Source organism: Lissotriton helveticus, chromosome 5_1 (assembly GCF_964261635.1).
Source record: "Lissotriton helveticus chromosome 5_1, aLisHel1.1, whole genome shotgun sequence".
Taxonomy (NCBI): domain Eukaryota; kingdom Metazoa; phylum Chordata; class Amphibia; order Caudata; family Salamandridae; genus Lissotriton; species Lissotriton helveticus.
In genome coordinates this window covers 939,600,974-939,619,209 of record NC_136065.1, presented here as the reverse complement: position 1 = coordinate 939,619,209, position 18,236 = coordinate 939,600,974, and the positions used below count along the sequence as shown (strand labels likewise).

At 46.3% G+C, this 18,236-nt stretch overlaps 1 protein-coding gene across 7 annotated transcripts in view; it reads right to left on the bottom strand.

The window, feature by feature from the left end:
* Positions 1–18,236, bottom strand: part of CC2D2B (coiled-coil and C2 domain containing 2B) — a 1,917,855-nt gene that overhangs the window by 661,800 nt on the left and 1,237,819 nt on the right. For all 7 annotated transcript variants that reach the window (XM_078643430.1, XM_078643434.1, XM_078643435.1 and 4 more), the window contains one exon: positions 7,690–7,784. In XM_078643430.1, coding sequence (XP_078499556.1) covers positions 7,690–7,784 — 95 coding nt within the window. The remainder of the gene's footprint in view (positions 1–7,689; positions 7,785–18,236) is intronic.

Here is an 18,236-nt window from a genome sequence, read left to right as displayed (position 1 = left end):
CACAGCAGCACCAACTAGTTCAGTGCTGTGAGGACACTGTAGGGGGTGACGATGGCAGTGAGGGGGCTTCAAGCGTCAGCAGCCAATCTGCAACACTAGTCCCGCCACTTAGGCGCAGCACCAGGGCAACGCCTGGTACAGGTGCCCCGGAGGAGGATGAGCCTCAGAGGCGGCTGGGCATAACGCGCAGGAGGCGCACTTGACTCTGCCCGAAAAACACAGGCACAGGCTGACTTTAAGCCTGCCATGTACTTGCACACTGCAGTATGGAGGAATACTGTTGGTTGTAAATAGTTTACAGATTACCTTTTTCTTGTGAATGAAACAAATATATTTATTTTGCTGCACACATTAGCCTTGTGTGATCATTACATTTTGCATGCAATTGTGATATGTGGGGTGGGGGTAGAGGGTGGGCTAGAAATTGTTCGCTGTGATGTGGTTGCGACGTCTGTGGCCTTCAGCTGGGTTCTCCCCGCGTGCATGGTGCGCATGTGCTGGTGGCCTGGTCGTCCCCTTCTGATTCACTGCCTGAGATCTCAACAGGTATCCGGCGCTTGGTTGCAATGTTATGAAGCATTGCACAGACAGCCACAATGCGGCAGCAGGCAGCAGGACTGTAATACATGGCCCCACCTGTCTTGTGCAGTATACGGAACCTGCTCTTGAGCAGGCCAAATGTCCTTTCTATACAGTTCCTTGTCCGGATGTGCGCAACATTGTAGCGCCGTTGCTGAGGTGTGGCAGGGTTGAGGTAAGGGGTCAGGAGGTATTCCCGTAGGGCGTAGCCACTGTCACCTGAATGAGAGGAGCAGATGTTGATTGCCTGTGCAGCGCTGTGCCTTCATTGCAATGTGACATTGTCGACAAAGTGTACTTACCAAGTAGGTGTCCTTCCCCAAACTCTCCCCTGAGCAGTCGTGTGTGGAGTCCGCTGTGCCTGAAGATAAAGGAGTCATGGGTACTCCCTGGGTACTGGGCGACAATGTCAGTGATGATGGTCTTGGCATTGCAGACCATCTGTATGTTGAGGGAGTGGTAGGACTTCCTGTTGCGGTACATATACTCCGTGGCAGCTGGTGGGCAGATGGCGACGTGGGTACAGTCTATGCAGCCGAGGACATGGGGAAAATGGGCTACATTGTAAAATTGAAGTTTTGTCAGGTCCAATTCCTGTTGGCTCGTGGGAAATGTGATGTGGCGGTGGAGCTGGGTGAGCATGGCGTCAACGAAAGTGTGGAGGCAGCGTGACATGGTGGGCTGGGATATCCCCCCAGCAGCCGCTACTATGCCCTGGATACTGCCGGAGGCCAGGAGGTGCAGGCTGCACAATACCTGCACTTGTGTAGGCACCGAATTGTTCCGCCTTGTTGGGTGCTGCATGAGGGGGTCAAGTTCATGTATCAGCCAGATGATCATTTCCCCATTCAGCCTGTATTTAGCATATATCTGTTCTCTGGTTTGGCCAAGCAAGGTGACCCGCTGCCGGTAAATCCTTTCCTGCCTCATGCGTCTCCTCCGTGCTGCTCGCTGTAGCCTTCGCCGCCTCACCACCATGTACATTCCTGGCATTGTGGAACGCCTAATGCTGCTGCTGAATGTCCTTATGTGTGATTGGTCAGGCCTGGACCTGTTGGTGATTGGCCAACTGTTTTTCAAATTTTTTTTCATCATGGCTTTTATGGTTACCACCTGCTTTGAGTTGTCCTTAATTTGCGCCGCGCTAAATTGCGATTTTGGGGTTTTCCGCTATTGTATATTTTTCATGAATGCCGATTGAGAATATATTGCTTTTCGCTATTCATTTCGCAGATTCCGTGGTTGGTCGCTATTTCCGTATCGCTAATGCGCGACTACCGGGACTCTGCGACTATTATAGCGTAATCGCAATTTTAATCGCTATTCTGTGTTTGCGAATTCGCTATTTTGTACTTGAATGCCGATTCCGTGTTTTGCGCCCGCAATTGCATTTTCGCAGCCATTGCGGGCGCTATTTCGCTTCATGAATCAGGCTGATAGACTCTGGTAGCTTATGCTTCCTCTGTAGACTCTCAAATGAGACGAAACAATTATAATCATATACATCTCCCAGGCATGTGATTCCACATCTAGCCCATTTCATACCAGCCGAATCATGGAATATCATATGAAATCCTGGGTTTGCCAAAGTGGTAACTCATTATGATAACAAGAGATGTTCCTGCTTACAAAATCGCATGCCATATATATACATCATCCCTTATGGTCTTGAATTTTACCCTTTTAAAATAGTTAGGGTTGTTAAGTCTGTACAAAAACATATGACTCTCCACCCCCAATATGAACTTATGGCTGAAAATGCTGTTGACCGGATTGATGAGGCTACGTAGGCGAGTAAAGCAGGCTGACCAGAAATATGTTTTAAAATCTGGGAACTCTAAACCACCTTGACTGAAAGAGAGTTTCAACCGGTCTATTGCTCATCTTGCCTTCTTATATCCCCATATAAAGCTACCTAATATTCCATCCAACCTTTTGAAAAGTGCATTTGGAACACGTAGCGGGATAGAACGAAAGAGATAAAGAAATTTAGGCAAAATCTTCATTTTGATAATGTTAACTCTGCCGATAATCCCAATAGGTAGATTATGTCATTTTTTTATAGACTTATTTGTTTCTTTTAGTAGAACATCATAATTTAATTACAATATACTGTCAATCTGTGCTGCTATCCTGACCCCTAGATAAGTAGCAATTGGACAGGCTCCCAGTACTGGTATCAACGGTTTGTGATTGAGAAGAATTTGCATTTTATTGACGTTTAATTTGTAGCCTGAAATTAAGCCAAACTGACCAGCTACCTCTGTTATCGTTTTCAATGCTTCTCCTGGTTCTGTAGAGAAGACCCCTATATCATCTGCATAGGCGATGACTTTAAGAGAACTTGCCCCTGACTTAAAATCAGTTATTTGTGGATCATCTTGCAAAACAGAAATAAATGGCTCTATATAAAGAGCAAATAATGAAGGTGAAAGAGGCATCCCTGACGGGTGCCACAGAGTACCGGGAAGATAGATGATTCCTGGCCCGAATATGTCAATTTAGCGCATGGTTTATCATATAAATCTTGAACCTGCTTCATAAATTGACTCTTAGTCCCAAAAGCTAGAAGCGCAGCCCACAAAAATTCTCACCCCACTTGGTCGAACGCTTTTTCTGCGTCTAATAAAATCATACTGAGTGAGGTGGGTCTTATGTTTGCCAGATTGAAAGCAGTTACTGCCGTGTTAACATGAGCAGAAGTGTCTCCCCCTTGAATAAACCCATGTTGGTGAGGAGAGACCAGATTAGGCATTATTGAGGCCAAGCGATTCGCTAGAATTTTAACATAAATATTTGCATCTGCATTTATGAGTGAAATTGGCCTGTATGACCCACATTCCTCAGCTGGTTTGAAAGAAAACGTTCTTCGTCATATGCCAAGAGTCAGGAGTTCTATCATTAGTTCCGACAAACTCTATTACCTGACTGAATGGCATCAACAGAACGTCCTTACAAATGTTATAAAATTCTAGGGGGATGAAATCTTCTCCCGCTGCCTTCCCTGATGGCAAAGCACCAATTGCTAGTTCTATCTCGTTAATTGAAATACCTTCGTCATGAGAATCAGATTCCTCATTCCCCCATCTTTCTTAAAGAGCTATTCTGAATATAGCTACAGATATCCTCATGCATTGGCTGAATCGTTGGAGTATAAAATGTTTTATTATTGAGAACAAACTGTTTTAATATCTGTTGTGGTTGCTGATATATTTTATCATCTAGCCCCTTTATTGCTATTATATGAGCCTTAGCCCGGTCGTCTGCCACTTTAAAAGCAAGGACTTTACCTATTCTCTCCCCAAATTCATACTGCGACAAGCGATATTTATTATATCTTGCCACACTTCTCTCTCTAAATGTGTTCTTCAGAGCTGAGGGTAAATCGATTAACATAAAACTCAATTGTTCCATATCCTCTGTACATAACACCCTCTGCATGCTGATCTTCCAGCTCCTGAATCTCTATTATAGTTGCTTTAATTGCACTTATTCGCTAAGGGGAGGAGACAAGATGGCGGATTGACGCTGTCTCTGGTACACAGAGGAGCTCCCGAGGCTACTGAATCAGAATGACAAGATGAGTGATAAGAAACTTGAGGAATAGGAGGAGAAATTGGAAGGAAAAGAAAAGCAGAGGCGAACATTCCTGCCTCATATTAATGCTGGAATTGGGCTGTTATTACGGATTGAGGCCGACCGAGAGGCTCACCTGGATATACCCTTCCGGAGCAGGCTCTGACGTACTCCCGTACTACTGAATGCAGGCGATTGGACCTAAGCGCTTACCGTCCACGAGGGTTGCTGTGTGTTTGGCGGCTTGGCGTTTCCCGCTGAGATTGAGACCGCACCCTCGGCTCGTTCTGTGCTGGCAGGCTTACGCAGCACTCAGCGGTTTTTAGACTATGGCTCCGCCGATGTGCACAGTGAGAAACACCCGTGCGTCTAGCCTATTACCAGTAAGCGCTGCAGGTTGTGTGGAGGGGGATCAAGGCTTAGAGGTACAGAAAGGCGACTTATCTGGCCACACTGTTGGGAAGCTCGGGAGGCCGGTGTTGCGTCTTTTACAGTCAAAGCGCTCAGTGGAGCTAGTCTCATCAGAGTCTGGAATGGAAATATGAGATGGAAACAAACTTGCAGAAATAGTCACGCACGTAATAGGCTTGCAACAATGTAACATAGTATCAGATATGGAGACCCAAGCTCTTAGGCAAGACGATTGTAGCTCTAAGCAGCTTGACAATTTTGAAGGAAATGTTTCTTTTAAGGCTGGTGATCAACTGGTTGAGAGTATGGAAACAGAGCTTGAAACAAATTTTGAGTTTGGTCTTAAAGAAAAACAACAGGAGACACTTTCAGACACTATTATTTTGGGACTGAATGAGACACTGCCGGGTATTTGTAACGTACTGATATGGCCGACAGCTGTTGAAGGCGATGGAGCAGGAGGCATCTTAATGCAGAATGATGGGACACTTGATAGTATATCATGTGCCTCAGAGGAGGACGTTACAGCTCTCACAATTAGTACTGTTAGCCCTGCTTTGGCCAACCATAATTCGCATCCTGAACTCGGGGGATCGACAGCGAACCAAGGACAAAAGGGATCGAATAATACTCCAATACAGGATCTAGCAGGCGCAAGGCAAAAACAAAAGCAAAAGCAAACCTCAAGATCAGAGGGCAGAAAGAAAAACTCTAAATCTAGAACACCGAAGGAAACAGAGGAGAAAATAAGAAAAACCACAATGGGCCGCTTGTCTGGAAAGCAGGGATCAAAAGAGGCGAAAAATGTGGAAGCTGTTAGCCTCACACATAGATGGGTACAAGCGAAAGGAAGGGTTAAAACCCTGATATCCAGACTTTTGGATGTGGGATTAGCAGATGATATCTGGGGGGGATTAAGGCTTTTGGTAGGGGGAACGCCTGAGGGGACACCCGAAAAAATATGTTCTCAACAAGTTGTCCATGCCCCCATGGAGAAGAAGAAGATTCCCAAAAAGGCCCTCAAGGTAAAGATACTCCAAAGCATTGCTACTCTCATTAATCCTGCAGTCTCTCAAAGATCAAAGGGAGGAAACAAGGGAACTTTTTTCTCAAGTTAGAGCGGACAACCATGATATTCAGCAGTCATTAAAGGAAGTAACTTCGAAAGTTGGGACTCTTACAAAAAATATAGTGGAACTTCAATCAAGAGTAGGTAGTACAGAAGAAGTGACCTCTAAGGTGGCAAGCACTGTCCAACAACATGATGATTTGCTAATGACAATGCAGCTGAAAATGGAGGATATGGAAAATCGCCAGCGGGGGCATAACCTGAAATTGTTTGGAATCCTGGAAGATCAAGAAGGATCAGATCCCAGGGGTTTTGTGGTACATCTTTTGCAGAAGGCTTTTCCGGACCAGGGAGACTGGGACTGGGATTGCCAGATTCAAAGGGCCCATAGACTACCATTGGTACAACGAAGGCAGGATGCTAGTTACCCACGCCCTTTCCTTATTAATTTTGGTAATTTCTTGCTTAGGCAAGCAGTTTCACTGAAAGCTAGACCTAGAGCACCTATCTCAGTAGAATCATATTCTATATTTTTTCGTTCCGATTTCTGTAAAGAAACAATGGATAGGCGTTGGCAATTAAGGCTATTGATTGATCCATTAAAATCAACTGGGGTACAAGTATACTTGCAAGAAACGGCGCGTCTGAAAGTAATACGGGAAGGGCAGTCATATGTCTTTACATCTGAATTTGAGGCGAAGGAAGCACTGAGCAGATGGCAGAAAGGGGGGACTGGATAAGGGAAAGGGTTTTTGATTAGATTAATGTTCAAGTTGTGGGATTGTTTTGATGACATTGCTTTCCAACACTTTTTGCCTTTTTTTTGTTATCCTATTTCTCTCCTATGTCAGATTTTATGTAGGACAGAGTATGGGGAATTTAGTCTCGGGGGTCGCTGTGGAGACCGGAGTCTCAGTCTGCTGCCAAAACAAACAGCAGCATATGGAAGAGGATGATTCCTCCTTCTAGGTGTAGGGGGTTTGGTCGCCCTCATCGGGACCAGGGGTGTGGGGGGAGCGGGAGGGGGCAAAAATGGGGAAAAATCAAGGGGAGGACAATAAGGAGCGAAAAGGTTAGCAAAGCAGTTGAAAACAGTATTAAAGCAATAAAAATGGAGGGTATGGCTGACAGAGTTATGTTTTTTTAAATGGATCAGTTTAAGGGTTTAGCATGGAATGTGGATGGATTGAACAGTAATACTAAGAGGCAATTGGTAGCAGAGGAATTAAAAATGTATAATCCCCAAATGGTTATGTTGATGAAAACACATCTTTCGTATAAGGACAGCGGACTGTTAAAGCAGTTAGGCTATGAAGTGATAGTGTGCACTGCACAAAGCGCTTCTATACAGGGGGTTGCCATATTAAAGCACAAACGGGTTGTGGGGTAACCGGCAACAGGTGGGAGGTGGGCTATAGCACAGATATCGATAAAAGGAAGGAAATAAGTATTTTGTGCAGTGTATGGCCCGAATACAGATGACCCTACTATTCTTGACTTGATAAATATAGAAATGTTGAACAGGGAGGGGGAAAGGGTATTGGTAGGCAATTACAATTGCCTAATGGATTATGGTATTGACACAATGCAATGGGGTTCATTTCAAAGAATGAGGAGGACTAGAGCTGCAATAATGGAATTAAGGCGACTACAGGCTGTCAGGGATGCGTGAAGAACTTTATATCTTAATAAATCAGGTTATACTTATTACTCTGCTCCACACAAATAATACTCACAGATAGATATGGCCTGGATTACAGACTCTATAGTATGGTCCACGGACATGGTAATCTGTCCAAAAGTGTCTTCCGATCACAATACTATACTCCATACATTTAAGATTCAAGATGAGAAAATTTTAGCTAGACCTTTCTCATTTCCTGGGTATCTGTTGACCGATCAGGAGTATGTGGTCAAAATCAGGGATCAACTGGAGACTGTTATCAGAGGTTACACCTAACAATATATTTGGCGGCACAATAAGGAGCGGACTTGACATTTTCAGCCTCTCTCATTTTCAACATCATATTTAAATTTATTTCTTTGAAATTTACCTTGCTGAAGTGCATTTGTCATATTCATTCACCATGTCCTCTAAATTAATTCTGTGTTTACTTTTTAAAATTTGATTCATTAACACTTTCCTTATCTGTAAAAAGAAATACATATAGAAGTAAACAGTTACAAAAGTCTACACATAATTACAATACAGAAGACATATTAAGTAAATATGCAAATATTAGCAGAATAAGATATACTGAAGGTAAAATCTTATTGTTTGCGCTCTCTAGTTAAGTGTTGAACATCAATAAAGCTGACTGATTCTTTCCTTAAAAGGTCTTACTAGCAATATTACTTGTGCGAAACAAGGAACGGAGAGAAGACCTAAGGAACGTTATGGGCCCAATTCATGAAAAAGAATGTAAAAATGCAGGTCAAGATTTACACCATTGTCAGAGGGTACTTTTCCCCTATTCTCAAGCCTTTCAAGTACTACACCTAGAAAGCTGCATCAGGAGCAGTTTTGCAAGCACCTTAATAGAAATGTCATGTTTCTTATTCTAAGGGATCCCTTTCCCTATACAGAGTTCTGCATAGTAGACAACTCCATACAGAGGGAATGGATGCTCCTGTGTATCTGAACATTTTTCCCTACACCCCCACAAAATCTGGTGGTAATCCTTTCCACCTCCCCATTCTGGTGGGTGAATCAATCTGTGACAATGGTGGGAAGAGTGTGGAGAGGAGACAGGGAAGGACCACATAATACATGCAGGGACATAGCTTGGTAAGTGAGATTGGGGGGTGTGAGCCTCAGAATTTCCAACAGTAATGCAGGCAGATAATGTTAAAATACATTATACAACAAGCAGGGCACATAAAAGGAGCTTAAGGGGCAGAGGAAACCGGGGGCAATGCAGATTGGTAGGAGTGCGCAGAGAAGAAAAACACATTATTCTGTAAACTAACCAACATTTTTTAAGACTTTCAAAACAGAGAGAGGGAGAGTGTGTGTGCGTGTGTTTGTTTGTGTGCATGTCAAAATTCCTGGAGAAATCTGACAGACACATCAGCATACCCGACTAAAACCACCTATCCCCAACTATCTATCAGAAAATAGATTTATTGGGGGTGGGAGGGTGTAACATCCTAAGCACCCCCCCTCAAAGCTTCGCCCCTGCATACATGTTCAGAGGATTCTCAAACTTCCAAGACAAACCATATAGCGCCACAGAGCTGCGTTGTAGAGAGGTGGTCCGAGGCCATGCCCCTTTTTTACACCTCTCTGCAAAACAGCTCTGTGGCGCTTACTGGAGGTACCTGGTGGGCAAGTTGGCCCCCAGGGACCCCCAAGATTCAAGGGGACTTAATCCCACAACTTACAAAGCTCCAGTAGGCACCACAGAGCTGCGTTGCAGAGAGGTGGTCCAAGGCAATGCCCCTTTCTATACCACTCTGCAAACCTGGCGCCTGTTCGCTCCAGTGAAAAAACGACTACGTGAATTACACTTGGAGTATAATATGTTGTATCCTGCAAAGCTTCGAATTATAGTGGACGGATCTCCACAAGTCTTCATGGACCCTAAACAGGCACTACAGTTCCTTAAAAAGCACGAGGGAGCGGCATGAAAGGCGAGGTCTTCAACAAGTAAGGAGACGGACAGGTCTGACCCGGATGAACACTGAGCGTTACACATGTAAGATACTATGGTTATCACAACCCTAACTTGCTTCGGGGTTTGTACATTAGCCTAAACTGATTGGGCTACTAGCCACAGTAAGGATATTATGGAGACACCCGGATAGGCAATTTAGAGCCATTGACTGTTATATGGATACCTTATATTGTGATAACCAGTGTGGCAGTGCCTCGTCTGCGACCTCTCGAGGGTGCAGTATGGGGGGAGCTTATTAACACTCTGTGCAATCCAGAGTACTGAGATGCATAGCAGGGGTCCTGACTGCCTGATGAGGGTATTGCCTTTTATCCTTTCATTGAAGGGGGAGGGCTCGCTGCAGGTAGCAGGATGTGGGACAGAGTCCTTACCATATTAATGGGAAGCACACAATAACTTACCTACATAGGGTGTTCCAGGCAGTGGTTATCTCACCATTTGTCAGCAACATCCGCCCCAGAGCGTGATGCACACAGGGAATGTTATGTTTTTGCTTGTAATCGTATTGAGTAATGCTCTGTTTTGGGAGGGGGGCAGATTCTTCAACTATGCAATGTTTGGGCCTGCATAGTGTGGGTGGAGGGTAGGGGGAGGTTGGGTTGTAAGGAAGTTAATGTTAAAGCACAGCACTCAGTCACTGCTCTGCCCCTCCTGGGTTGCACGAGGAAGCAAAAAAATGCTTTACTTACGGTAGGAGTGAATGGAGCATAAATACTTTCAGACAAATAGTATACGTTTTCTTACATGGAATGTCAGGGGTTTAAATTATAGAAATGCCGGGAAGATAGTTGCATATCTTAAACATTATAAAATAGATATCGGGCTGCTGCAGTAGCCCCACCTAGCCCCTGACAGTAAAATGTTCTTACATAGAACTCTACAGAGCACAGTCACAGATGCAGGCTTCACTTCACATGCTAGGGGAGTGTTGATTTGGCTCAACCCAAAGTCTGGAGTGACATTGCAGTGTTTGCACAGGGACCCTGATGGTAGGTACATTGTCGGAAAATGCTACAAAGCAGGCCAATAAATCTTAGTGGTCAATGTCTACGGTCCCAACTAGGACTACCCTCTCTTTTATCAAATGCTGGCCTCACTGCTGCTGCGGAAGGAAGAGGTGCCAATTGCATATTAAATCCAAACAAAGACATGTCTAAAGACCCTCCTTGCAGACAATCTGCAACTGCTAGTAGTATATTGGAGATTTTTGACCAACTTGGCCTGGTGAATGTCTGGAGACAGAAATTCCTGGACATCGCTGGATACACTCATTACTAAGCCAGTTATGACACTCACACACGCATTGACTTCTGATTGGTCTCTAGGTCCCTGCTATCACAGGTTGGCATTTGTGAGGTACTCCCCACAACATACTCCGACCATTCTCCAGTTATTCTGGAGCTGAATTTCAGTGTAGGTGTGCCAGAGCCCTTTCTCTGGCGATTTTCCCCATACTCATTGCTGGACCCTGTATTTAAGTCAGAATTGACCCAGCTCATTGAAACATTTTTCGAAATAAACATGGGCTTAGTAGACAGCTTTGCTATGGTCTGGAAAGCCTTCAAGGTGTACATCAGGGGTATGACAATATCTAAGCATGCACGGGTGCACCGTGCCATTCGTGACAGGTTGACGAGATTGGAGAGAGACATTGCTTGCCTCGAACTAACTTATCAATGCACAGGAGAAGCTGCACTGCTTGAGGAGATTAAAGCAGCCCTGAAGGACCTTCTCGAAACAGCAGATAGGGAGGTGAAACACCTTGGAAAATGTCCTTCTGCCAGGGTATATGGTGAGGGGGACCGCCCGGGTGCCACCCTTGCAAGGCTTCAATGACTCAGGAGATGGCTGCCGTAATCTCGGAAAACATTGATGAGGAAGGGCACAAACTTAGCAGCTGACGTGTTCCAGAGGTATTACACCGGCCTGTACACCACCAAAGCCACAGCTGATGAGGAGTTGATCAGACACTGTTGGAATACATCCAAATGCCCTGGTTCTCTAATATGCTTAGGGAACACCTGATGACCCAGCTACACCCCGGGAAAATACGTACTGCTTTTAAGTCGATGCACTCAGGTAGTGCCCCCAGCACTGATGGCCTCACTGTGAAATTTTATAAAATGTCCCAGGAAGAACTTATCCCCCACCTGACAACTCTCTATGAGGAGATGGATGAAAAAGTGGAGATGCCCCCAACTTTGAGGGAGGCCCTGATTGTCACATTACTGAAAACTGGCAAGCCACCGGACGTCTGCTCCTCATACAGGTCACTATCTCTTTTAAAAGTAAACACAAAGATATTTGCGAAAGTATTGGCTAACCGGTTGGCCCCTCTGATCCTGCACTAAGTAAAACCAGAGCAGGTGGGATTTGAACCTGATCGCAGTGTTACATATAATCTGAGCACTAGCTTTGGGACAATTCAAAGAATTGACCCTGCAGTGAAGGCCGTCGCAGTTTTTTTACTGCCAAGAAGGCATTCGACTTGGTGAAGTGGACTTTCTTGAAGGGCGTCCTGAACAAGGTGGAGGTAGGAGAGGATAGATAGATTTCGGACTTATACACTAGGCTGTGTGCCAGAGTTAAGGTGGGCAACACAGTCTCTGACCTTATTACAATATTGGGGGGTACTCAACAGGGCTGCCCACTTTCCCCGTTGCTATATGCCCTTGTGGCAGAACCACTTCTTTGTGAGCTCATGGAATACCTTTATCACAGGGCCATACGCTTTCGGGATTACGCCCTCATTGTGTCTGCATACGCGGATGACACTCTTATATATGGTCCCGAGCTGGAGAGGAAGCTCAAGCCAGTGTTGACTGAGGTTACACCATTTTGGCAGGTCTCAGGGCTTTGTATTAATTGGTGCAAATCGATCATGTTCCCCCTTAACCCCTAGTACTACCCAGGTAGAGCTTGATCTCCCCTTGCTATGGTCCACTGATCCAATTCGGTACCTGGGGGTCCAAATTCATACCAATCCTGAGATAGTCCTCACTGAAAACTATGGCAAGGCGATCTCTCGGTGCGAGGAGGACGTTGGTAGGTGAATCAAGCTGCCTCTCTCTCTGATGAGGCGCATATCTACGATGAAAATGGTTGTCCTGCCCAGATTTCTTTTTCTTTTTACAAATATACCAATGACTCTCCCGACACGCACACTTAACATATTCAGGACTTTTTTTTTTTTTGTTCAAAAACCTTTATTTGAGCAAGCATAGAAAAATACAGGAATGGGCCTACAACCACACGGGCTGGCCGCTAATAAGAAGGCACAAGGAAGAAATCAGAGATATACTCCCGTGGACAAGTACAAATCAAGTACCCAGCATTACTCCCAACAGATCACAGAGCATAACAAATTTTATTTTATACAAAAAAAAAACCCAACACTAAAAAGGCGAATGTACAGGAATCAAGGTCAGCCCAAAGAACGGAGGGGATAGTCAGCAATCAGGAGAACACTACAAGAGCCCAGAGGCTCTAACAAGGTCGGGGGGGGGGGGAGCAGCGGGGAGAATCAGAAATTCACAAAACACTATGAAAAGGTTCCGGGAACGCTCGCCTAGGGAGACAGGACAACATCAGTAGTATCTACAAGGGGAGGGGCACAGATATCCCCACGATATTCATTCCACTGGCCCCAAATCTTCGTCCACGCCCTGGGTCGCCCCCTGGCCACATATACAGTCTTCTCACGAAACATGGACCAGTCCATGTTGTCCTCCCATTTCGAGACCTCAGGGGGCTTGGATGCACCCCAGAGTTGCGCAATATCCCGTTTCGCAATCATGTAGCCCAAGGTAGCCCATCTGGTCTGGGCTACAGAGTAATCAGTGGGCTCCCATACATTCAACAGACACCGTCGCGGCTCCGGCCGCAGGGCAACACCAGTCACAACGGTCATCACCTCAAGCACAGCCGTCCAATAGGCAGCCACAACTGGGCACTCCCAAAGAATGTGTAAAAAGGTAGCACTCGACCCACAACCACGCTTACAAAACCCATCCAGGGAAAAGCCCATCATCACCAAACGTGGACCAGTGACATACACTCGATGAAGGATTTTAAGTTGAACCAAACGGAGACGGGCAGGGATGGCTACCTCCTTGGGAGAGGAGAGTGCCGACTGCCAATCCTCGTCGTCCAGTTCCAAGCCATCGCCGACCCAAACCTCCCTAAGACGGACCAGTAAGTCCGCCCGATTATTAATCAGCTTCTTATAGATCAAAGAAATCGTGCTATCAGGCAGGTGCCCATCAAGGACACGATCCTCGAGGGGGGAAGACTCAGGCAGGGCCTCATCAGGAGTCAAGACTGAGGCGAGGGCATGTCGAACCTGCAGATAACGAAAAAATTCCCTACCATTCAAACCGTATTCCGCCTGGAGGGCCTGGAACGACTTCATACTACCTTTCGAACAGACATCGCCCACCTTACATATCCCAATCATATCCCAGCGGTCAAAGCCCTTAGTAGACCAGAGACACCCCAAACGTTCCGAGGCATAAAGCGGCGTCGCCAGCGTCACTCGATCCTCCCAACCCAAACTCACATTCGCGGCACGCCACACATTTACTGCAACCCTGGACGGACCCACAAGATGGCGCCCGGCCGATCGAGAATATAGCGCTCTATTAAAGTCCCCACCCGGCAGCTGGAGTCTATCCATCTCAAAAGCAGGATTTCTACCCGGTGAAAACATCACGTGATTAATAGCAGACAACTGGGAGGCCCAATAATATCGCTTGATGTCGGGGAGCGCCATGCCCCCGTCGTACCACGGGATGGTGAGTTACGCGAGGGCTATACGTGGACGCCCGTCCCAAATCAATTGCCTCTGAAGACACTCGATCTCTCGGAAATAGGACTTGGGGACGTCGTCATAGGAATTTTGGAGCGCATAGAGGAACCGCGGCAACGACATCATTTTAAACAAAGCCGCCCTGCCCAGAGGGGACAAAGGAAGCTTACGCCAACGGGCCACGTCCAGTCGCAATCTAAGCAACGGGGGGAGGAGATTACGCTCAAATCTGAGTGAGGGGTCCAGCGTAATGAAAATCCCTAAATATTTTAAGCCAGACTGGACCACCTGAATAGGAAGTCTGCTCGGCAATGGGGGGAAAACCCCCGAAAGAACATATACGCATGACTTGGCCCAGTTAATAACGAGGCCTGAGTTGGTACCAAATGAAGTGAGAACATCAAATAAAACAGTCAGAGATTTACGCGGTGAGGTGAGATATAAAAGAATGTCGTCCGCGTAAAGCGAGACGCGGTCCTCAAAGTCCGGTGACCAGCGGATCCCCTTGAGCGAAGGCTCCCACCGAAGCCATGCAGCTAATGGTTCCAAGGCGAGTGCGAAGAGCAACGGAGACAAGGGGCAGCCCTGACGGGTACCCCTGCCAAGGGTGAACGGGGCCGAAACTCTACCATTTACAACTACTTGTACCAGAGGTTCCGCATATAATAACTGGATCCAACCAATAAACTCAGGCCCGAAACCAAATTTCTCAAGAGCCGCCCAAAGATAAGGCCATTCCACAGTATCAAAAGCCATCGAGGCATCCAACGAAGCCAAAATGGCCGGCTCCGTCAGAAGCCCCGCCCTCGCAATCGCACCGTGGAGACGACGTAGGTTAAGAGCCGTGTTGCGATGCGGGATAAATCCGGATTGATCTGGATGGACCAAGTCACTAATGACCGTCAGGAGGCGGGACGCCAGGAGTCATATTCAGGACTTTAATGATCAGGCTGGTGCGGGCAGGTAAGCAGCCTAGGGTCAGATGGGAAATGCTGATATTGCCCTACTCTGCCGGGGGACTAAATGCCCCCAATCTAGAGCTCTACTACAGAGTGGCTCAAGCTTCGCATGCACATATTTGAATACACGGTCCCGGAGGACATTCCACACTATCGCATTGAAAGGGTAATTGCGATCCGATCCCCCTGTCTCATCTGATCTTCTACAAGCCCAAAAGGAGACATGGAGTCTTTGACTCTATACACCCCACTATCCATGCATGGACGTGCCTCTTGGAGAGACAGGCGGGAGCGCTCTTATATTCTCCTTTAATACCAATACAATGTTGTAAGTGGTTCCCGACAGGTTCTGAGCCTGAGGTCACCAGAGCGCTACAGAAACTGGACATTACGTGGCTGGGGGATTTCTTTGATAATGGGATGGTCTATGCATGGGACGATATCCCGAAGGATGAGTGGTCACACAGCACTATATCAATTTTCAATATCTTAGGGCCCGTCACGCCTGGAGTGAACTGCTTGGGGACAATCTACAGGAACCTGAAACAATGCCGGCGCTCACATATGTCCTGCAGGCAAGTTCTCCTCGGAAGCTGGGACCAGGCTGTATGGGTTGTTACTGGACCAGAAGAAGTCTTTGTCACTTAAGGCACGTCAAGACATGCAGAAAGATTTTAAAATTGTTATTGATGGTTAAACCTGGCAATACTGCTGCTCTGTTACCAAGGGCACTTCCTTAAATAGTAGACACAGGCTCATACATTAAAATACATTAATAGAGTGTATTACACACCAGAAAAACTCTGCAGATACGGTTTGGGGGACACAACCAATTGTCATAGATGCCCTGAGCAGGTAGCTAATTTTATACATGTGGCCTGGTACTGCTCGAAGATTCTTGGCTTCTGGGAGGGAATTTTTCGCTAGCTGAGTGATATCACATGACATGCCCTTTCACCCGACCCCTCGCTGGCTCTCCTTGGCCTAAATAAGGGAATAAACAAAGATATAAGGAAACTGGTTGCGTATGGTATGATGTTAGCCAAGCGACGGGCTGCCATGAGATGGGAGAGAGGCCCCACACCTACGATAGATGAATGGGCTTCTGATATGCTCTATTGTAATACCCAATCTGATGTGTATAGTGAATTGTTGCCTCCTCAGAGCTAGCCTAAAAGCTTCCGGGGATTGCATCAAAACTATTTAGTGGGAAAGGAAACGGGGGAAACTGAGGGTGAACAGAATCCAGCCTAATGTTCCTTATTGTTGATATACTGCGCGATGGGCACAATTATATGTAACACTTGCAATTGATAGACTGGACAGTTTGGATGAGGTGCTCGGCACAATTTGACCTGTAATTCTAGTTTGCTGTTCTGCCTATTAATATGTATTCCCACCCATGACTCCTCTCACTCCTGTACCTGATACTTGTATGAACACCCAGATTTGTGACCTTCTAGACCGTAGATTCTACCATGTATGCTATTTCTTGTATCTCCCTTGTAGGGTGCACTGCCGTGCTGTGGTTTCTGTCGTGCTGTTGTTGAAAAAGCAATAAATAACAATTTTTAATAATAAATTAAAAAAACACCAGGAATATGCCCTACTGCTCCAACTATGTCCAGTGACGCAAGGCCTTTTGACAAAGGGTCCACGACCCCAACCTGCCCTGTTTGTTGCAGTACCACATTGCAGTGGTGTTGTCCGTGAACCCTTAAACTAGCCTTTCCTTGATTGAAGTAAGAAAGGCTTTCAATGGCAAGCGAATCGCTCAGAGCTCCAGCAAGTTGATTTGAAATCCGGATTCCAACAGAGACCAGAGTCCTCCGATCTCCACCTCTCCCAGATGGCAGCTCCATCCAAGGAGTGAAGCATCTGTCTCTACTGTATGGTCTGATTGGGGAAAGAGAGGGGTCTTCCTCGGACCCAATCGCTGTTTGTCAGCCACCACCATAGGTCTTGCACAGTTCCCTGGAACATGTCGGAGAGATTCCCCTGATGCTGCCGACACTAGAACTTCAGGTCCCACTGCAGAGCAAGCATGTGCCATCTGGCATGTGTCATTAGTAGGATCCAGGAGGCTATGAGGCCCAGCAGCCTCAGAGTCATTCTTACCGAAACCCTGGATAGAGGCTGAAACATTGGTATCATACCCTGATATCCTGGACTCGCCATTCGGGAGGATAGGCATGAAACTGCACTGTGTCCAGAACAGCTCAGATGAAAGGGAGTGTCTGAGAGGGAGTCTGGTGTGACTTTGGCATGTTGGTAGAAAACCCCCAGTGAATGTAGGAGGCCTGCCGTGCTCTGGAGGTGGGTGATGACATTCTGGGGCATGCCTGCCTTCAACAGCCAGCCACTGAGATAAGAGAAGACTGGTACCCCTGATCTCGACGACGACGTCACGTGGAGCCCACTGACACCACCTACTAGGGTGCAGGGGGTAGTTGCTAGTAGGTAGTTATAGTTAGGACCTAGTTTCCATAGAAGAAGCGTCTTTCTGGTGCTAATAACTTTGCCATCGTTTAACAAATCTCTACAAATTTTTCAAACTAATTTGCTCCTCACTTGAGCTGCTGTCTTTAAAGTTATGGGTTGATACATCAAGCGGGGTTCGAGAAAAAGAGAGGTCCCAAAAAGTGTTTTCCCCGCGCAATTTCCCATAGGGATTTTAGACATTACTACAGACCAAACCGCTGGACGCAATCAGATTTATAAATATCTAGAGATAAAGATGCATAGTATCTTCAGCACGGTAGATCAGCAGATCCCCGCGCCAACAGCAACAACATCATTGGCTGGCTGCAACCCGACAGGAAAGTTGCGGCCACCATTTTATGTATTGGGACATGATCCTGGGGCCTGAAATTAAATGTTGAAAGTAATATAAGGGATCAGGGTAGAGGTACTCTGACCCCATGGGTGTGATAGAGGGGTCTCTGAAAAACCCCTGATTGGCAAAAAATTGAAAGAAAAAAAATCCCACGTGCTAGGATCTGCAGATCCATTGCAGTGCTCAGCACGGCCTGTGTGAATCCACAATGGATCTGCAGATCCAGCCCCATTGGGAAAAAAACACAAACTCACAGACTCACTTACTCACTCTCTTATACCCCACACTACCTCTCATACACCCACTCACACACCCATACAGC